This window comes from Electrona antarctica (genome assembly GCF_951216825.1).
Source record: "Electrona antarctica genome assembly, chromosome: 17".
Lineage (NCBI taxonomy): Eukaryota > Metazoa > Chordata > Actinopteri > Myctophiformes > Myctophidae > Electrona > Electrona antarctica.
In genome coordinates this window covers 22,012,359-22,034,833 of record NC_136798.1, presented here as the reverse complement: position 1 = coordinate 22,034,833, position 22,475 = coordinate 22,012,359, and the positions used below count along the sequence as shown (strand labels likewise).

Below are 22,475 nucleotides of genomic sequence, written 5' to 3'. Positions count from 1 at the left end.
GGATAGTGGTTCTGCGATTATGAATTCACGAAAATAACAGTTGTCGTTGACGCATTGGAAAAATATTTGAGGGTTGAGCTCCCTTGCCTACATTAGGGAGAATAACACATAGTGACAACCTGTTGGTTTAATGATTTTTTGCAGTAACAAATGTTTGGAAAATCACCACATTTCTTTGTACTTTAAAATAGATTGTTCTGGTGTCTGGAGCGGAACTGGAAAATATAATGTGTTCCAGTGCATGCGTTACGCCTTCCCGGGGAAACTCCTCATTGCCAGGTGAGGATTTAGAACGACTAAACTGGGGTAAAATAAAATAAATCAATAGGAAGCAAATAGATGGTCCTGAAGTGAGGCTTACCTTGCCACCATTCTCAGGGTAGCTATCCTCCTCCTCTGCATTGTTCACCATGTTTCCCAGCAGGGACAGCAACCAGTGTTTGGAACTGGCCCACTCCCTACACAAAGAAAAACAGAACATACTTTTCAGTACAACTACTGAAACAATAACAAAGGGCAAATGGAAAAACGTGATTATTTTTCTTTATGTTGTAGCTAACCTCCATTCGAGTCATTCATATAGCTTGCTGTACCTCTCCAGTAAAAGTAATACCCAATCTTTAAATGTTATGTCATTAAATAGATAAATGTTTTTGTCCCTTCCATCAAACCACACATTATGTGAAAAAGACTTCTGCATAATGATCAGTATACTGTTTGCCCTAATTAATCCATCAAATACTGATATTGACCAATAAAATCTACATTGTTCAACACAAGTGGCCAATAACTGATGCATCCCTACCTATTTGCACACAAAGGATGTACTTTATTTCTCATATTCTAGCTAACCTCGCATCACCGGGCTTTCCACGTGGAGGAGTGCGTGATTTTCAAACAGTGTCATTCTTTTTAGAGAATTAATATGATTAAAGCTAAAGTGCTTGCTCCTCATTAGTCTGGTCAAACCTGCACACCTGAGGAACAGGTCAGGGAGTTGGGAGCCGTACTCAAATCCCTCATCGTATTTGACAAACGTCTTCTCAAACTGCTGCATGGTGAAGGGTGCGCCTGGAGTGTTGTTCTTCCCTAGAAGGTTACTCATCACTGCAGGGTACATCACCCCTCTGGGAGGAGAGGAGAGGAGAGATTAAAAAGGACATGTTATGCACGTGTACAATGACAACAGGAATAATAGCACACAAGTCATTGGCAATGAGTCAAGTGTCATGTCATTCGTGTTGTGCCGTGTGATACTCATAGCAATGTCCTGCGTTTTTACAGCGTAGTGTAAAGTGACAAGTGAGCATTCGAGTTCCTCCAGTTTAGGTGGTTTCAAATCTTAATTAGCGAAGTGTGTCAGTTTGGAGTGAGTCAGACCAAAACAAACTTTACACACGAAATAAGGCAAGGCAAGGGCAAACTGACACCAGGGTCTGTGGCACGTGTGTGGGGTGTGGTGGAAACATGGCACTTCTGACAGAGGTGTGGTGAAAACACATGCCTATGGTAGAGAGCATAGTAGTCACGTGGCACGCATATATGGCACACAATACATTCTGACTGATATGAATGTAGTACATACAGTACATAGTACTAAGGGCCGATTCATACTCCTATTTCAGGGCCAAAAAAAGTCGGTTAGTCTCTGTAGAGACAACAGTGTGACGTCATTCAGCGGTTTGGGAGAGGGGGGGGACCGTCCTAAAGTCAGCATTTCGGTACCACTGAAATATTGTGATGACCCGAAATCATTTCGGCACTCCAGGGGTATTTCCTCATTCATTCAGCCCAGCTTCGAGTTCAATTTGTCGGCCGTGAAGCCAAGGAAACACCGGGAGTTTGGAAGCTGGCTGCAGAGGAGGACGCACCGCCACAGCGAGGGCCAGTCTGATAGTCCATAGCCTACCCGCTGTGCGGGGCTCATTTCCCAGCCACAAACAATTTCATGTCAAGGACCTCCAATACTTACAAGTGACTTGTGAGGGAGTATGAATTGACTTTTATAGAGCCTAACTAAAGTCGGGTCGGGGACCATTTCCGAACCAGCAGTATGAATCGTGCTATAGGCCTATGTGTGTAACTTCAGGTGATAAACTCACCTTTAAATGATCTGGTTATCAGTCTGATACTTCTGTCGCCGTCAATAAGTTATGGATGTTTCGATTTTATTAGTAAAACGATTTTTAAAATCAATTCATGCTCTCAATTTCTTTAAAACATAAAATAATAATAACATAAAATTGGCAAAAATGTTATGGAATGTTATGGAAAAATTATAACAGAAAAGAAAAGAAACAAGAATGACTCAGTCATAATTGCCAGCTGCAGCAAGTTCTCGTTTATGAACATCTATAATCAGTTTGTGTCACGGCTTCACGTTGTGGCGTTCAGACTATGGGTTTTATGGGTAAGTCTCCCATCGGCCTAGAGGCAGCCTAGAAACAGCCAATCATGAATAAGTGTCCACTACGGTCGGTAGCTACTAGAGGTAGGAATAATATCAACTATACTGTCAGTTGTAGCCAATGGGCTAAAACATTCTAAAATCAAATAAAATCAACTCAAATACAATAAAATGCACTGTGTGGTATAAGTTAAATTTAAAAATGAAATCCTGCATCAACTAACTGGCTGGTCTCCCTGCCTCATCCTTGATCGGATGCAGAGTAATCTATTACTCTCAGTGACAATCCACATAGACATGAGTGTGTTACCTAACCACTTCATTGAGTTCTCCCTGTCCTTTGGGTCCCATCTTTTCCAGATGGTGGTTGAACTCTTCACAGAGGTGGTCAACCAGCTGGGCAACGTTCCCCGGCGTCAGCCTGCCTTTGATCAGGCTGTTACATGCAGGGTGGAACCTGTAGAAGCTCTCCTTACTGATGGACGCTACAGGGACAAGTGGGATAGACACTATCACTTTCATTTACCAAAAACATTAACTTGAATTTAACTTGGCCAGGTTGAAACATACAGAACCTAGCATAGCAGCACACATGCAGTACACAGCAGGGAATACAAGTTGACACATATGGGACATACAGTAGCCTACAACACCTGTCCTAGAGGTGTGCCATATAATGAACAGAAAAATACATGCTATTATTATAGAACTAGTCCTGTTTTTCACTCAAGATGAAAGCTACTATTTTGCCTCGTCTGGTGTTCAACCGCCCCAAGTTCTCCCACACAACCATCCTTCTCCGTTCTCTACACTGGCTCCCCGTAGCGGCCCGCATCCAGTTACCTCCGGGCTATGGTCGATGCCTACACCCCTGCCCGACCACTTCGGTCTGCCACCTCGGGGCGACTGATTGCCTCGTCACTCAAGGGTCCTTCTGGCCGATCCACACGGTCACGACTCTTTTCTGTTCTGGCCCCACAGTGGTGGAATGAACTCCCCACTGATGTTAGGACAGCAGAGTCACTGCCCATATTTCGCCGCAGGTTGAAAACCCACCTCTTCAGGAAACACTACCCTTCCTCTCTGCCTGACCTACTTGTTGTTAACTAGTTGTACGAACGCTTGTTTTCTATTGTTGTATTGTTTATTGGATCTTGTTTAGTCGATACACTTAATTGTTTTAGCTCATGCTCATTTGATTTAGCTATTTTGTCTCATCTGTTTAAGGAAATAGGTAGCTGATATATTGCACTTTTACCTTAGCGCTAGGTATACTCTTGGTTGCTTGTTTTTGCAGAAAATGCACTAAAGACTTCTGGTGATTAGTAGTTTTTGTTCCCTACCTATGTTGAATACACTTATTGTAAGTCGCTTTGGATAAAAGCGTCTGCTAAATGACTGTAATGTAATGTAATGTAATGTAATGTAATGTAATGTAATGTAATGTAATGCCTGTTCTTGATTATGGTGTTTTGTTGTACACATGCCTGCATCAGGTCATTGCATGGTGCCTGCATATGTTGGATACTGTGCATGATGGTGCTTGAATATTTCACGTTGTCTTGTAGGTGTCAGGCTGTTGGTGCAGTGTGATGGATGAATGCACCGGATTTATCAACAACATCTACATTTCGACGCTTGCATAAATGCATAACAGATGTTATTCAGTTTTCCACAGTTTTGTTGTGGATATTATTGATGTTGAAAAGAAGCGGACAGGTGTCTTATCGAACAGTTTGAGTGACAAGAAATGCAAACCACCTCACCTAGTTTTTGACGCTCTACATGCCAGTACTTTTGCACTTGCACTACTCAAGTACATTTTCAATTCCAGACTTTTACTTGTAACAGAGTATTTCTACATTGCAGTATTGATACTCACTCACAGGTCAATTGGCCTGCTCTTTCCAGATGGAAATTAGTCACTGCCACTGTTATTATCGTATTAGTTATTATCGTTTCGCCTTGACACAAAGATGTGCAACATTGGCGTGTTATGACATCAGGACCAGAAAAAAGCTTTAATGCTTGTTTGAGGTGAAAATGTTTTTTTCAAGTTAAGACATCACACAACAAAATAATATAATCAAAGCAAACAAATAATGCATTGCTTTGCTATGTTTCTTTTGTCATCTTGCCCTATCCAACAGTACTAAGTTCTTGACCGGATAGTATCTTGTGACCTAGCTACATAATTCAGGGAGCTTTTAGGTTACATCAGCCCTGCTGAAATGTAGCTCATTCAATCTTGATTTCTTGTGACAACTGACAAGTCCACTTACTCATGTAATGTATTACCGGATTGGAAACAGTTCATGTGATCTAATCATCTAATGGACTCAGGTTTTCCAAATCCTTGAAGAATCAATATATTTATTTCCTCATTGAACCATCTGATTGGGTTCCCTCGAAAGGTTTTCAAACTGAATTGCACATAATCCCTGGAAAACATGGGAATGGTGGCACTATCATTTTACAAGATAGCTGGGTGAAAGGTTTGGCAGTAGTGGCGGCTTGTTCCCTATATTGTCTCTAAAGTAAACAGATATTCTGTCAATAATTAATTACTCTCTGTAAGCGTATAGTCTCTGTATGAATAATATATGTCAGAGTGTACATTTTCTATCTGTGTACTCACACTTATATTTATTTACCCCCCCCACACTTGTTCTTTTAAATATGTATGTGTTTTTGAATTGAATTACTGAATAGAATACACACAGAGGAACATTGTCATGTCCATTGAAACTAAATCCATGTTACGTTTCATGTCTGTCTGTCTCTCCCTCCCTCTAGCCTTCTTTGCGGGCACTTCCACATCACCTCATCTGCTGTCAATCAACCCATTAGTTGGTCCCTTACCCACCTATTGTGCTTTCCCTTCCCATTGGTCAGTCCTGCTCCTCTGACTCCACCTCCACCAATCATGTCCATCTGCTGTCCTGTAAAAGGCTTGGTTCTACCTCAGCTCTTTCTCTCTCATCCATACTGTATGGATATGACCCGTCTGTTTGTAGCCTTGTGCTTTTGTTTGTAGAATCCCAGAGTAAACTCTGTTAAATGTGTAATGATTATCCTATTCTACTTAGTACTTTGTTAATGTGTGTATGCCCTGCCTTGGGACAGGTACAACAGGGGCCTCTAAACATAGTCATCACGTTGTAACTTAACTTCATTCATTTATATTACAAACTCCTATTCCCCTTAGACAAAAAGGGTTTTGCAATGGGCCATTACAGTACATCCACTAAACCTAAGCCTCAATATTACAAACCTAATCATAACAATTAGTCTAACCTAAGCAAACTCTAATTCTAACCATAACTGTTGCCCTTACCATAACCCTGAACTAGTCCATTGCGAGTTGAGGCTGTGCATGATTTTCCTCATCCTTTTTTTTTTTTCATCTTTGTGAGGAAAGACCATGTGCACATGCTCACCTGTGTTACGGACAGGCTCTTGGACGGCCTGTTCAAAGTCCACATCTTTGGAAAGGAAAAAGGCCCTGAAGTCCTCGTGCAAGGTCACAAAGGTCAGACGCTTCCCTGCTGCCACCACAGTAAAGATGGGACCATACTGGAACAGACAAACACGCCACATCTAGGCTCTTGACATTCAAATCAATCACTTATTCACTTTATGATGAAAAGTATAAAAGAAAACACATGATATATGATTCCAAATATGTTGAACACTTGTACGTGCGTCATGCTGCAACGTAAAGTTCTGAAGTAGCTTATTGTACAGCTGCTGTTTGGGGATTGAACCACAAAACAGACTTTACAAAAATACATTTTATGTGACAACAATGGTTTACCTACAACAGCATAATGCACATACGTTATTATGAATGTAGTCTCCTATTCATAAATTAATAACATATTTTATAGTTTGTCGTATGACAGTGTCAGTTAAAAGTAGCAGAAATAACATGCCAAGCAAGTTGAAAGTGATTCAATCTGTCTGTGGGTTTTATAAGTAAGGTTTACACCACATCATGTGTGAACAAGATGTATTATTACATTTGGGAGAATTCCACGCTCCCAATTTTGTGCCTATGGAGCTCACAACTTTGTGCGCCAGTTCAGGTTGCCAAGTCATAGACCGTGATGTATGCGGAAGTGCCATTTACGCTTTTTGGGCGTGATACGTCACTGACTTTACCTCTGCGTCTTCAACCCAGCTGGGTGGGTGTGCGACTACTGGCCAATCACAGCGGGGCTTTCCTACAAGCAGCACTTAAAAGTGAAAGTGTGCGTGGTTTGAACTGGTTTCCCTTTCCGTGATGCGATGGCCCGAGAATATATTATACATGGACCGCGGACACACAACATTGATGGAGAAACAACAACAACACGGAGCAGTGAGCACACGACATACACAGTGAAAAAACAACAACACGGAACAACAGGGAAACAACACGTGGTCACTCAGTGTCCAAAGACACATCACTGTGTCTAACTACCGTTAGACGCGAGCACGCCTGCCACGAAGTGATACAATAAATGAGGAGTGCTAGGAGGTGAGGTAGAGTTTTCAGATAGTTTTAAGTTTTCAGATGTCGGTGGAAAATGGGGAGTGAGTGAGTGATGTCATTCTACAGCTTTGGACTCAGGATGGAGGGAGTGATGGCCAGGGTGTCGACGATAAGGGAGTAGAGGGACAGATGTGTGATGCGGGCAGCGACCAGAAGACAGTGAAGGGAACACATATTGGTGAGACCGTAGGCGTGAATATTTGAGAGCTTGAAGATGAGGCGAACTTCGGCCTTTTGTAACTTTATATTGCATAACTTGTTGACATGCATTTAATTGGCCTTTAATTTTGCCTCCACACAAGAATCCAGGTAGAGGAACACTACTAATAAATAATAATGCAAGCGCTCTGAAAGTGTCTCTCTTACTCTCTTGCTTGTTCTCTCTCTCTCTCTCTTTCACTCACACGCACGCACGCGCACCCACGCACGCACACACACACACACGCACGCACGCACGCACGCACACACACACACACACACACACACACACACACACACACACACACACACACACACACAATGTTTCATAATTTTAATTTTTTTACTCGGATGTATACTGTTGAGTTACTTAATCTGTTATACAAGCAGCAGGCCCAGAGAATAGGATCATATAGCAACAGCAGTTTCAATGCTCACAACATGCCACTGCAATGCAATACATGTCACAACGCAATACAACATGCCACAACCTGATACAACATGTCACAACACACTACATGTCACAACGCAATACAACATGTCACAATAAGTAACAACACAGCAAGTTGTGAGCTTGTCCAATTTCATTGAAGAGATTGGTGTAGAGGCAAGAAATTAGGGGATCCTAGGAAACTTGGTCAACTAAAACATTTTAATCAATTAAACCCAAGGCTGGTTAATTGGTTTAATTGGTTAAAATCTTAAATTGGTTAAAGTTTTGCCTGTTATGTTTTACAGAGAGAGAGAGAGAGAGAGAGAGAGAGAGGAAGGGCAGGAGGTAAGAGGTCTGTTTCAGTATGGCCTATGCTCAAAAGACAAAGCTTGCAAATGTTGTCAAATGCAAAGAATTCCAGAGATTAAGATGCAAACGTCGGACAATGTGACAGACGTCGGACAATGTGACAGCTGACAGCTGGCATTTGAATAAGATTTTAACTTGCCCATTATGTGGACGTGTTTGTGCAGTATCTACTATCTGGCGTACCACTTGGGCGTTAGGAGAAGAACGCCACGCTTGCGACTTGCCCAAGGCCCAAGACCAAAACGAGCTATCTAGCTACAAGCAACATACCTTGAACTGCCCAGTCTTGTGACCGACAGTCACGATTATGAATCGGCCACAAGCCCTTACTGGCTGTATATGGACTATAAACTGTTGGCTGTGAGCCTATGTGCTTTTAAACTTGTACCTGGTAATCTGTAAACGTTATCTGCCTCTCTTGTTATTTGGACCATGGGTTTGTGATGGTCCTGTCACAGAGTAGCCTCACTTAGTCAGACAGTGGGTGGCAAAAACTGTTGAATAAATAATGCTGATTCTGGTGGCCTGAATCAAATATGTGAGTCAAAGTCACACCTCTTAAAGTGTAAATGTAATTTACTATATAATAGTTGAGACAAACATTTAAATCATTTAGCCACACAGATAAATCACTCACGCTATATCTCTAGCTTGAGAAATAATAGTCAATGCAGCGTTCCCAATCTTGAAAGCATCACAAACCAAGGTACTTTCTATGCATGGTGGAGCATTGAGGTTATTCTCGCCCAATAAAAGAGGAGAAATCACTATGACTATAGAGCGTCGCAGTCCCGCCTCCTACCCTGGACCAGGAAATGAAACCCAATGCATTATTCTCATAGACATTTCTTAAAGTATTTATTTAAAGACGGTTACGCCGCGGACAAAGCCAACTCGAGTCGTGACAACTCATGACAACACAAACAATATTTTGGACCAAACAAATAATTACAAAGAAGAAAAACAACAAAAAAAGTGTTGTAACCTGCCGTTTTTTTCTTCTTTCTAATTATTTGTTTGGTCCAAAATATTGTTTGTGTTGTCATGAGTTGTCACGACTCGAGTTGGCTTTGTCCGCGGCGTAACCGTCTTTAAATAAATACTTTAAGAAATGTCTATGAGAATAATGCATTGGGTTTCATTTCCTGGTCCAGGGTAGGAGGCGGGACTGCGACGCACTATAATATGACAGTAGTAAGCTATAGTTTCAGAATTAATCTCTCTTATTAGATAAGAGAGAGAATTGTGCCACGATATCTCGTTTTCATTAACAAATATTATATCCAGTAACTATACTGTAACTACATTTTCTTGACGATATACCAGCTACAGTACAACAGAGCACATTAGGGCTACATAAGAAAATGGTTGGATACAGAAGCATCACCAACAAACAACAAGAAAAACTTAATATTATGCCACTTGTTGACTTGCATATTACTGGCAAGCCTTTAATTTGACCACTACATAAAGAACCCAGTCAGAGAAGTGGAACACTGACAATACAAGTGCTCTCTCTCTCTCTCTCTCTCTCTCTCTCTTGCTTTCTCTCTCTCATGCATGCACGCACGCATGCAACCATGCACACACACACACACACACACACACAAGAGACACAAATTAGAATGTTCTGGCCTCTTACTGTGTGTGTGTGTGTGTGTGTGTGTGTGTGTGTGTGTGTGTGTGTGTGTGTGTGTGTGTGTGTGTGTGTGTGTGTGTGTGTGTGTGTGTGTGTGTGTGTGTGTGTGTGTGTGTGTGTGTGCGTGCATGCGTGCGTGCGTGCGTGTGTTGTGTTGTGTGCTGGTGTGTGTCAACAGGCCCATGCAGTGTCTATTCCAACATAAGCCAAGATCCACAAACAAATGGAAAAATATTACATTAAAAATAGTCTCGTTCCTCAGGCACAATGTTCTTTCTAATCTACTGTTTTTCTAGACTTAAGTTGTACTGTATAAAGACAGACCCAGGTGAAGACGTCTGTCTGTCTGTCTGTCTGTCTGTCTGTCTGTCTGTCTCAAAAGCATTGTGACAGATCTACAAGCATAACACACGAGTTGAGAACATAAAGCTACATCTATTCCATCCATAGATATAATACGATTCCACACAGCTGATGACAAGTTAGACTGGACTTTAGAATCTGGGGCATCACACTATGCCCCAGATTGAGTGATCAGCTCACGCTTGGACTATTGCAACTCACTTTTCACCTGCCTCAATAAAACGACCATGTACCCGACCTTAGCCTCCAGCTAATCCACAATGCTGCTGCCTGCATGTGCTATATAATACAATAAAAATAAAATACTTACATACATACAGTACTTACTTACCTCATGAATACTGTATGTCCATCTTTATTACAACAACTCTGATAGTGTACAACTGGACCCATCATTCCATTCTCCCACTCTCAAAGTTAAATTTACACTCAGGATTTTACAGTTCAGAATAGGCTGCTATTTCAATTATTATAATTGATATATTGTATATTATATTGTTATAAACATAATATTTGGTCAACTTATCACTCCACAGAGATAAGATAAAACTTTTTAGTGGCCTCGAGGGGGAAATTGATTGTTATTACAGCCAGTTACAGAATAGGCCACAACTGAGAAAATAATTAGAGTGGCAATTTGGACCCATGAACCACAGTTGTCATGGCAGAACTGGCATCAGTTCCAACAGAACTCTATAATCACAACCTGTGATAAACACTGTGGGTTAGAGTGTCATGTTCTTATCATTTTGCTGCCAGTAGGCCTATCTCTTTTTTGTGGTGCATCATTTATTCAGTTGCATGTTAACACAACACTGCGTAGTCTGCGTTATATTATCTCTATATTTTACTGCTTATATGTCAGTGCCATTCAACTTTGACAACGTATCACCTAGAGCCCTACAAGGTAATACTAGTGTAGGATATCAAAGCAGTCTAAAGTAGAGCTGAATGTGCTACAAAGTATGATTGAAAACTATAAACTGCTTTCAAAACGTATAGGAGAAAACATCAAGCACCATAGCTTGATTCATAAATTATATTAAAGAGGCAATCGGAGAGGCCTAAAAGGAAATAGGCTACGCTACAACTATAGCTCTCCCACAGTGCATGTGCATATTGAATATTCCATGTATTATATTGCACTGGCTGGCATTGCAATTTCCACGCAGAATTCTTTACATTTTAAACTGTGCAAAGAATTCTGTCTGCACACTCTGCAACTCTGCACCTATTCGCATCAGCCAGACAGTTGATCCTGGCATCTAGCCCTGAAACATGACTGATTATCATGGCAGTCATGTTTCAGGGCTACCTGGCATCCTGCCTTATTGGTGGCCTCACTGGCCTGAGTCAAAGATGCACCAGTTAAACCCAGTGTGACGAACTGGAAAAACAAGTAATTTGCATGTGGTAATGACCAACGCACGTTTAAATAATTAACGTGCGTTGACATATAGATAAACACTTGACTTACCTTATCTCTAGCCTGAGAAATAAAAGTCAACGGAGCTTTCCCGAACTCGAAAGCGGCACCGAACCAAGGGATCCATCCCTTTATGCATGGTGGAGCATTAGGGTTATTCTCTCGTCCAAATAAAAGACGAAGAGAAATGGCCACGACTATAAGAGACAGTGTCAAAGTTAATATGTCCATCATTACAGTATATCTGACTCTGTGACTAGTAATGAGTGACTACTAATGATCTGAAGCGAGTTTGATGCGCTGCGCACCTGTCAGAATATAGTGAAACAGAAGCGTGTTTTCCTATTGACAGGGAGATCAGCCAATCAGTGTGAGAGACCGTGTGGGCCAATCAACTGAATGGAAGGGAGGTGCTAATCATTCGTAAACAAACACGAAACACACTGCACTTGGTGATGGGACGTGTAGTTTTTGTTCCCGGGGTTCCCGTTTGACCTGGGCATTACAGCAGTCTCTTAGAACTACATTTCGGTAGTCTAAAGGTCTGTGGATGAAAAGTAAACACAAGAGCTGCTGCACGGTGAATGTGAACATATCTCTGTAGTCTGTTGCTCTCAGTCTAGTGGTTTGCGCGGCCACGTGTGACTTTTCAGAATACGAAGAAGCGTTTTTGGAAAATAACACTACTTTTGAAGACGTTGCTGCTAGCCTAGGACAAATAAATGGGTCAAGAGCAGGGTGAGGACGGGTCGGGTGTGCAGCGGCTTTCACGGTGGCCGCGACTCTCAAAGTTCGGCCTGTCAGCGTGTGCTGCAGCTGTAGCTGAAATGGGTAGAGTACATGATTCTACTATCAGAAACGTCGAACGTGTGTTTGTATGTTATTACGGTACATTACTTGAGCAACATCACATATCTATGCCTGCCAACAAAATGTAGTGACACGTGGTGGCACCACCTGCCATGCCACGGTGCTGCAGTCTAGACCTCCATGGGTCCGACTCCTTGTCCCTTCTAATCAAACACATTATGTACGGTACGTGACGTCCTCAAATGCAAACAGATTAATGCAACCATTGCCAACCATGCAGACCAGAGATACAATTTTTCAATTTAACCACAACATCCTAACATCCTAGCTGTTAACAGCCTTGACCTCCGCAACCTACTCTATCTATTAATAATTGATGGAAGCTCAAGCAGTGTTATCTGAACTGCATGGCCAGTGCGGGATAGATAGATGGTTGCGCCGTGTGCTTCTGCAGAATGATCACTAGGGGCGGGCATGACTATAATGTAATACTATATAATAATGTAATGTATAACTGGGAGTTAATACATACATACCATTATAAACAACAATAATAATCTGTGGTTGTTCTGTTGTTCTTTATCTCTCATATGTTCTCTTTATCTCTCATATCTATCTAGTCACATTTCCTCTGGATTTGACCAAGACCCGACTTCAGATCCAGGGGGAGACAGCTCTGCTTCGGCATGGAGGTTCTCCTGGCACTGGGCCCCCTTACCGTGGGATGCTGTGGACTGCAGTAGGCATCATCAAGGAGGAGGGACCCCTTAAACTATGGCAGGGGGTTACACCAGCCATTTACAGGCACATAGGTGGGACAGGCTACTTTCAAGATTGTAAGGGTAGAGTTATCATTAGAATGTCTTCCTTGATGGCTATATATGTTCAATAGGATGGCATATAATCTCATCAAAATACCACACCTGAATGGGCAACGTGTCTGAAATCCATATGCAGCAGCTCTGTGGGTGGAAATAAATGTTGTGACAGTGACATGTGTGGATGAAAGTAGGACGTTTTCACAGTATGATAAGCAGCTTGGATCAAAAATGTAAACTTTATACTATTATACAGTATATCAGTATATAAAAGGGAGTCACGTGACTTGACACTGGATTCAAGATTCAAGATTCAAGAGGGTTTATTAGTCACTCACTCATACAGATACAAGCAGTGACATATTTTTGTGGCATGTTCCGCAGGTCTGTGCTAACAAGTTACAACAACAACAATATATAGCAATATAATAATGATAATACTGCAATGATAACAAATACATCTAAAGGATATATAAGTAACAAGAGAAGCAATTTGTACTTTATATCATTTTAGATACATTTGATCTGTCTAACTAATAATGCATGGTTTGTTGTTATGAAACTGTAGATTCTATTTCTGAATGATGTCATTTTCACCTGCTTCTGGATTTTTGGACACATTATCCCTATGATGTTTTTGTGTGGATATTCCTATTTGTCACAGTTTCATTGAATAACAGCATTTATCTGGCTCTCTGTAGCTTCAGTATATTGTGTTGCTTAAGTGTGTGTAACCTGAGTTCATGTGTTATCCAGTGTACTCTGGAGGACGAATGGTGGTGTATGAACACCTAAGGGAGTCTGTGCTTGGCCGGTCCGATGACAATAGTTTCCCTCTCTGGTGAGAAGAATATTATTTTTGCTTCATTGTGCCCACACACATACACTCACTAGTGTAATTAGTTACTTGCTTACTTGTATCTGCTTATTCTTTGGGGTGCTATTTCCACCTCTGTTGGTATTTTTTATATTCAGTATTGACTATAGATGAGCACCTATGGCCAAGGAGAATCAGACGGATTACGGTCTGCTCCCCATTAAAAAGTGCGAACAGTAAATAGAAATGAAGTAGTCTTGGGAATCAACGGTTATGTATTGCATACATAGCCACTCCAGTGGAGCTGCTACATGGCTAAGATTGTCGTTGTACTGGGCAGTGGGCAGCTCTCAGGTGTGACTGTGAATAAGGGTGTTGCTGTAAATGAGCATTCTTACACATATTTGGAACCGGTTTTGGAATTTGTTTGGTGGAATTCAAGAATTGAAACTTTTGCTCGGAGTGATCAAATAGAAATGGAATTCTGTTTTCAAGCCCTGGTTATGATTATCCTTCATTCTTACAGGAAGGCTGTGATTGGGGGTATGCTTGCAGGGGCGCTCGGCCAGTTCCTTGCCAGTCCTACTGACCTGGTCAAGGTCCAGATGCAGATGGAAGGAAAACGTAGGCTTGAGGGCAAGCCTCCACGGTGTGTGTGTGTGTGTGTGTGTGTGTGTGTGTGTGTGTGTGTGTGTGTGTGTGTGTGTGTGTGTGTGTGTGTGTGTGTGTGTGTGTGTGTGTGTGTGTGTGTGTGTGTGTGTGTGTGTGTGTGTGTGTGTGTGTGTGTGTGTGTGTGTGTGTGTGTGTGTGTGTGAGACAAAGTACCAGATTATTCTCAAAATTCTTGTGGTGTTGTTATCATTGCAGTGTGCATGGAGTGTACCACGCTTTCATAAAGATAGTCTCAGAGGCAGGGGTTCGGGGCCTGTGGGCAGGATGGGTACCAAATGTCCAGAGAGCAGCACTGGTCAATCTAGGAGGTACTGTGTTACATCTACTGTTCATCTAAATACCACCTGTGAATGATGAAGAGTGTGTAAACTGGTACTTTGTTTATAGGTGCTGTAAGTGATATGTTTTGGTTAAAGAAAAATGTTATACGTTTAATATACTCTATATTCTGATAGTAATCATTGCTATAGAGTGTTTGTTCAGTAACAGGAGTCTCCCCGTCTCTTCAGCTCTTTAGTAAACAGAAGAAGACATGTACGTAGATTCAACCGTTTTATCCAATCAGGAGACATAACCATAACCATTTATCAGCTTCAATTTTATAGTGTTCCAACTTCCAGCCCAGGTCCAATTTTGTCTGCTCTTTTTTATCCATCACTTTCAATTTCACTAAGTTGTTTATGTGTGTATCTTGTATGAGTTGTCTCTACTCCTGATTGGATCAAATTGGTATCGCGACCTGAAAGAACTAGTAACAGAACAAACACATAGCAATGATGTGATGAAAATAGAGCCTCTATTTTCGTCACTGTCTATACCCCTAGCCTCGGTCCCAGGCTTATCTGCGAAAAGAAAAGCCTGGTCACAACTTAAGGCAGAGAAGCTATCGACGGATGTATCCTCCGGAACATCCGTCAGATGTATTTCCCCCGGATACGATTTTTTCCCGACCAATCATAACACTTGTTTAATTCGCTGATAATGTAAACTGATTTGTAAAGCGTCAATGTCATTTCCTTGGGCGATACTTCCACTAAAATCTGCAACTTCCGCCCAAACGAATGATAGCCTCTACGGCGTAGGTCTTGCCCAGGGTGCTATACCCCTTAAACTTCTTTGCCTTTTTTACTATTTTGAAAAACATTTAACATTTTTGAGTGCTATGCCCAGTCCTATGCCCAGCTTTGTCTGTTTGTGTGTAAATGATTTGATGAGCACCCCATAGCGATGATTTGATTGGCTGAGAAAAATACCTATTGAGGATAAAAAGTGAGGACGGAAAAGTGAGGACGCAAATTGTGATGGGCCAGAATGAGATGATGTATGATGATAAGACTGCTCCTCACTTCACACGGGTGTGATTTTTCAAATAGCCGATCTACATCGACGGATTCTAAAAACTGACTGGTCCCCCGTTCAACAGTGACCAGTTCTCCCAGTTTGCCGTTTATCTAGGATTCCATCATCGCAGGATCACACCACTGTGGCCCCAAGCCAACGCTACAGCTGAAAGATTCATGCGAACACTGGGCAAAGCCATTCGTATGGCCAACACTCAAGGAATGCACTGAAAGCAGCACCTGAACATCTTCCTGCGTGAGTACAGATCCACACCTCACAGCACAACAGAGAGCTCACCTGCTGAACTGTTATTCCAATGCAAGATGTTCACAAAGATTCCATCATTCACTCACACTGCAAGCAACAGTTCAGATACTGCAGTGAGAGCAAAAGATGACAAGGGCAGGCTAAGGCCAAGATGAAATCTCATGCAGACTCTCATCGTCATGCAAAACCACACACACACTCACTCCTGGTGACACTGTGCTTCATCGTCAGCCCAGCAAAACAAGCTCACCACACCGTACAACAGCAAGCCATACACTGTGACTAAAAGGCTCCATGGTGACAGCTTCCAGAGGAGGGCACTCCATCGTCAGGATTCGGAATTCATCATTCTTTAAAAAGGTAGCTCCAGAACTACTGTACATCCCAATGGATGATAGTATGGTGATTCCTCTACAACCACCACACCACCAACACAGAGACATTCCACACCACCCGCACCAAGGTATCCCACATGACACAACAGACGTCATCCCACTTACCTACAGGACTATACATAGTGTGAACTGATACCCATTTGATGGTTTGGAGAAAAATGGGCATTTGGAAAAAATAAAATAATAATAATGTGATTGATTGAAGTTTATTGTGATAGTTTGATAGTTTGATTTTCTTATAAAAAGACACTTTTTGAGATAGATTTGCCATAATTATTCATATGATGAGTAATAGGTATAATTCTAAATGTGTGTTCAGTACTTGAGACAAGGTTTGACATGTTTATTTGTTTGCACTATATTTGGATATTGTTTAAAAAAAGAAAAGAGCAATGTGATATTCAAGACATGAGACATGTTGTTTTATGTGAAACTACGCCACCTGTTGGACACATACAAATATAGGCAGTTGACTCTGTGTAGTCTGTATGTCTCAGTCAGTATATGCAGCCAGCACTCTGTGTGACCACAGCATTCCTGAGAGCCTAAAGTCTATTGAACAGTCCGTCGTTGTATGCCTTCTGAACAACTTTACAAACATTACACTTGTAGATCGGCTATTTGAACTATTAAAAAATGTTTTTCAAAATAGTTAAAAAAAGGAAAAGTGGTTTAGGGATAAGGGGTTAAGGCAGTGACGAAAATAGGGCCCTTAGTTTACAAGACAATTGTAATTTACGAGTTATGATACGCAGTATCGTAAATCCTATTCATAATGTCTCACTTGAACTCTTTGAGTTTTCTAAGGAAGGCAATGCCAATGCAATGGCAGTCATTTCAATGCCTTTTGTAGGCTTGGGTGCAAGCACAGCCTTTTAGATTATTTGAGCTGTAGTTTGAGTACAATAATGTGGTGCACTCAGCTAACACATGTTTAGACAGGGTTCTATCTATTCGCTTATGAAATCTTATCACCTTTATAGTCTGCTAGTGCGCACTGGACCAGTTCCACTGCTATGTCAAACTTCAAACCCATTAATTGCAGACTAGAGAGCTTTGTCTTATTCTTGTATTGTTTTCTTTCCAGATCTTACAACATATGACACAGTCAAGCACTTTTTACTAAGGAATACCTCATTAGAAGACAACAGCATTTGCCATGCCTTAGCAAGGTAAGTTTATCGATTACACACAAATAGGAATTCAGCAATGTCTTGATTTTACAAAATAGTGATGAAACTAATAAAAGGTTCTCTGCCCACCCAGTACATGTTCAGGTTTGGTTGCGGCCACCATGGGAACTCCTGCTGATGTTGTCAAAACGAGAATCATGAATCAGCCAAGAGACAAGAGTGGCAGGTAGACTAACAAATCATCACAAGGTGCTACAAAATGTTCAGAGTAGAAACACCACTCCAACGGAAGAAGTAGTATTGGTGGATGCTGTAATAATTACTGGTGTATTCATAATTCATTGTTATCTAATGACTTAGGCGGGGGTTGAGCCCCCTAAATCGCCCCTCGCCCCATCGTCTGTTTCTAATTGCAACCGTAGGTCTCGGATTACTATGAAAACCTGAAAAACCAGTCAGTCAGTCATCACCTAGATCTGCATATATGGAGCCGGCCAGCAACTCTACATCTGACCTCAAACACTTAGTTCTCCATATATGGAGCTGACCTGTTCTGACATTCCACATGTTGATCCTCCCCACCCGTCATTCATCTTCTCGATGTCTCCCTTTTGACTGATAAAGTACTGCCGAAGCAGACAACCGCACTCCAGGTTAGAACAAAATCCTTCTAGGTGCAAGGCTCGTAGATACAAGTTGAAATGAAGAAAATGCCAGCACTCATTACATGCCAGCACTCACGTTGTTCACTCTCGTCAGAGCAGAGGTAAATAAAATCATGCAAAAGGGACATGTAATGAGTGCTGGCATTTTCTTCATTTCCCTTTTGACTGATACCTGTAACCTGTCCATTCAAACTCTAGACAGGCCCGCCCCGAAGGGGGGGGGGGGTGGGTGTGTGTGTGTGCGTGTGCGTGTGCGTGCGTGCGTGCGCGCGCGCGCGCGCGCGTGTGGGATATTGGTGAAAAATGTGCATAAAAAAACAACAACCTGAAGAAAGGTGTATATATATATACCTTTCTTCAGGTTGTTGTTTTTTATGCACATTTTTCACCAATATATATATATATATATATATATATAACCTTTCTTCAGGGGGACAAACTTCAGGTTTGTAAGAGTCTTCAATCCTGTTAGCTTTTTTACTTCCTCAGGGGCTTGCTGTACAAATCCTCCATTGACTGTTTGGTCCAGTCTGTTAGAGGGGAAGGGTTTTCTTCGCTCTACAAAGGATTTCTACCTACATGGATGAGAATGGTATTGCACACTCTATCTGTTTATGGCCTTTCAATCACACAAATCATTCTTGGGTGTAGTTCTAGTTTCTAGTAGTTCTAGTTTGTGCAATTTTCAATTGAATGGAAAAAGAAGAATTGAGCTCTCACATCAGTGTAATCTTGTCATCCTTGTGCAGGCCCCCTGGTCCATGACATTCTGGCTTACATTTGAACAGATCAGAAAAGCAGTTGGCATCAACTCATTCTGATGCCTGCCTGGGCTACCGAAGTGGGTCAACTCTGCTTTTGTGCCCAACAAACAACGTGGTGCTACTCTTCTCAGATAGTGTTCTTCCATAGTCTGTTAACTGTGCCATGGTGATGATTTGAATTTTCACAATGAAGTTGGACACACACACACACACACACACACACACACACACACACACACACACACACACACACTCCACTCTGAAGGTCTGAAGCAGTCTTGGAGATATCCATCTTTCTTTGTACAGTATTGTAGTTTTAAATGGTGATGAGTGGAGAATGATTTTTGATTTTTGACCAAACAACGCCATGATGAGAGCTTTGCAAAAAAGGCTTCTATAACAAAGAAAGAATTGGGCTATGTTTCATCATACATTATCTCAACATTGTGTTGTATCAGTGAGTCATGGTGTGCAATAAATGCAGACAATATGCTGTGTGTATTTCTATTATTATTATCATTATTCCATTGGAGAGTGACCCACTCCATAACACACTATGATACGGATAATTGGTTTGGATGCTCTCTGCTATTTCTGAAACGAAAGAGCATTTATTTTAGATTATGTGGAGCCTCTGCATGTTTTGAAAGCTGCCACCAGAGGGCGGTGGTTAATTTCTCTTCCCCACATCTGAACATCTGAAGGGGTACGTTTTATAAACCGGAAGAAAAATGATGTGTTTCTTTAGAAATATTCCATCGTCTAGGGGAACGGTCAGTGACCGTCAGGCTATAATTGGCTGGTTGGTTGCCTGGTTGGTTGTCAGGCAAACTGCAAATAAATTATGATGATTAATATCAATTATTTGAAAGGGAGTCGGGGACTACATTGTTGTGGACACTGGACAACTACTACAGAGATTGATGGTTTGGCTATTTTCTTTGGGAGTTTATCAATTTATACTAACACATAAAACGTGTGTAAAGTTAAGCCACTAACGGTTGTAAAGAAAGCGGTTGCCTAAGTAACTACTTACAACTAACTCAACTGGCAAATCACTACGCGACCGCGCATCCGGGCCATGGGATCTAAACCTTCATGGATGTGGTTTCTTCCAGAGATTCCTTGCCCAAAAGTTCCCACGTCCACCGGCTGACAGAAATGACAACACAGGGATCTGGAGCTCCTATGCGGCTGGTTCAGTACGTCGTAGTGCGGTCAGATTTAGTCCACGCTTTGGGCTGGCCCCTGGGCGCAGTCATAACGCAAGCATGCCACGCTGCAACTGCAGCCATTCACCTGAATTACGGTGACAATGACACGCAGGAGTACCTGGCAGACCTGGACAACATGCACAAAGTGGTTCTTGGGGTAAACAAGTTCACTTTTATCATTTAAAGCTGCAATCCCGAACATATTTTACGGAAATATATGTTACGTCATCATCGTTGTTGTTAATCTGATTCTATGCAGTGTTGCAGTCCCTGTTGTAGTTGGATAGGACACCTGCAGTTGAGGGCCTATTCATTCTGTTTTGATTTAATTGATTGAATGCTTTATTAATAGTTTGCAAAAAGACGGTGGCACAAACTTATACAAAAAGTATCAAAATATAGTCCATTAGGGTCCGGACTCCGGGACCGTCCGTATAGCCTACAATCTCGTAGATCTATGTATTTTCAATCTACGATCGTCTAATATATTAAAGGACGCATGACCCAGGTTAAGGAGCCCGAAATCCCCTGCCTCCGTACTACTCTGAACATGTACAAATGCAACATCATGGGGCTTACCCTGCTGCCCTACCTGTTCCGGTTTATGTGCGCCGTAGTCTTCAATTTAAACAAGTGTTTTAATCTACTATATACTACCAAACTAAACTATATATGTGAGCGGCGCCCTATAGACTCTCGTAGATTGAAAATTTCAGAATCGATAAATGCATCTATGAGAGTCTAAATATTAGGCTAGGACCTCCACACACTCTGAGTTACAGACATGTAAGGTTTGGAACCCCCTAAATGAGCCTCAGGGGTCCCTTGACCCCACTTTTAGAGCCACTGACTGTCTAATCTGGATGATGGTATTCCATCCAAGGTCTGTCTGATTACATTAGGCCTATGGATTAGGCCTATTACACCTGCTGTTTAATCGATTATCATCCACAGATGAAATTACGTTACGAGTTATGACCTCAAACACCAATGCCACCAAGTGGCAATAATGAATACGAGATTTAATTGCTTTATTTAAGACTATGTCAACCCCAAAGCAAAACTGTTATTAATGGATGAAAGCAGGAATACACAATATGGTGTAAAGTAATTCAAGCAATATTGTTAATGTTTAATCAAACAAATAAAGTGAGTTGTATGGACAGCCTACAGCCTCGCCTAACCTTGTTTGTTTTGCTCCTCAGGCACCGGACCAGGCATCGCTTTCCACCTTATCAGAGACACTAGCAGAAAAGGGTATTGCCCATAAACTTTGGATTGAACAACCAGAGAACATCCCCACCTGTCTGGCCCTGAAGCCTTATCTCAAAGAGACAGTACACCCGCTGCTACGCAAGTTCAAACTCTTCAAATGACAGTAGCTCATCTGCCCTGCAAAGAGACGGGCCAACTATGCTTGCTTTATGCTGGCATACATGCTGTATCCCTGCAGCATCAAATCAATGGAGAGGACTGCAGGGTCTCGCCACAGGGAAGGGATGATGTTGGATTGGGCCCTAATTTGAATATGAAAATTGGATAACAGCATTTGCATGGCTAATTCTCATTATTAAAATAATTGACTAATGGAGGCATATAGAGTGGACCCCAGACATAATGGACCACACTGGCTGCATCAGTCAGTCACTAGAGGTGGACTTTTAAATAATATGGTTCCATGGCTTGCCTTGTGTCTAGCCTCGGAAACCCAGACGTTTTGATTTCCACCTCGTGTCTGGCTTGTCACTGTGCACAAATGAATAAAGGAATTGTATACAGCTGTGTGGTTATTGCCCTATTACTTTTTAGATACATATCAAGGTAAGTAAGTAGCCATGTGGCCCAATAGGTCAGGAGCAGTGGTGTGTAGTTATTATTATTTTTGGATCCCTGCACGACATGCGCACATAGGCTATACGATCGCAAGTGGTCAATGGATGAAATGGTTAGAAGACGGTATATGCTTTTTTCAAAAAGTACTGCACAGCATACTTTGTATATAGTACAACACGGTAGAACACACCACTGGTCTGTTTCATCTCCTGTTTCAGTTACGTGAAGCTTGATGTATCAGTGGTACATCCCCCGGCCATGATGTACAAGTACACCTCTTAGAAACTAAGATTATGTCGCAGGGACTCAATCCACTCTTGATGCTGAGTGCCAGGCAGGGAGGATTTGGGTACCATTTACCTGTGTATATAGTC

The 22,475-nt window shown here is 41.8% G+C and overlaps 3 protein-coding genes across 4 annotated transcripts in view; 2 read left to right on the top strand and 1 right to left on the bottom strand.

Moving 5' to 3' along the window:
* cyp39a1 (cytochrome P450, family 39, subfamily A, polypeptide 1) overlaps positions 1–11,603 on the bottom strand; it is a gene marked incomplete at its 5' end in the record, with an annotated part of 20,070 nt that extends 8,467 nt beyond the window's left edge. The window contains 5 exons of the mRNA XM_079527053.1: positions 362–458; positions 978–1,127; positions 2,718–2,892; positions 5,848–5,983; positions 11,424–11,603. Of these exons, the coding sequence (XP_079383179.1) occupies positions 362–458; positions 978–1,127; positions 2,718–2,892; positions 5,848–5,983; positions 11,424–11,603 (738 nt within the window). The remainder of the gene's footprint in view (positions 1–361; positions 459–977; positions 1,128–2,717; positions 2,893–5,847; positions 5,984–11,423) is intronic.
* Positions 11,604–11,847: 244 nt separating this feature from the next.
* On the top strand, positions 11,848–19,547 carry slc25a27 (solute carrier family 25 member 27). Of its 2 annotated transcripts, none has more exons than XM_079525550.1 (9): positions 11,848–12,203; positions 12,803–12,994; positions 13,757–13,841; positions 14,344–14,466; positions 14,685–14,797; positions 17,580–17,664; positions 17,759–17,851; positions 18,780–18,882; positions 19,040–19,547. In XM_079525550.1, exons 1-9 carry the CDS (start codon positions 12,095–12,097, stop codon positions 19,109–19,111), a joined length of 975 nt encoding a protein of 324 aa, XP_079381676.1. In that variant the 5' UTR covers positions 11,848–12,094; the 3' UTR covers positions 19,112–19,547. The 2 variants fall into 2 exon arrangements, with proteins under 2 accessions (XP_079381676.1, XP_079381677.1); XM_079525551.1 differs by lacking the exon at positions 11,848–12,203 and adding an exon at positions 12,218–12,407.
* A 283-nt stretch (positions 19,548–19,830) lies between these two features.
* ptrhd1 (peptidyl-tRNA hydrolase domain containing 1) lies at positions 19,831–22,047 on the top strand. Its single transcript, XM_079525819.1, has 2 exons — positions 19,831–20,425; positions 21,474–22,047. Exons 1-2 carry the CDS (start codon positions 20,153–20,155, stop codon positions 21,642–21,644), a joined length of 444 nt encoding a protein of 147 aa, XP_079381945.1. The 5' UTR covers positions 19,831–20,152; the 3' UTR covers positions 21,645–22,047.
* Positions 22,048–22,475: the final 428 nt, after the last annotated feature.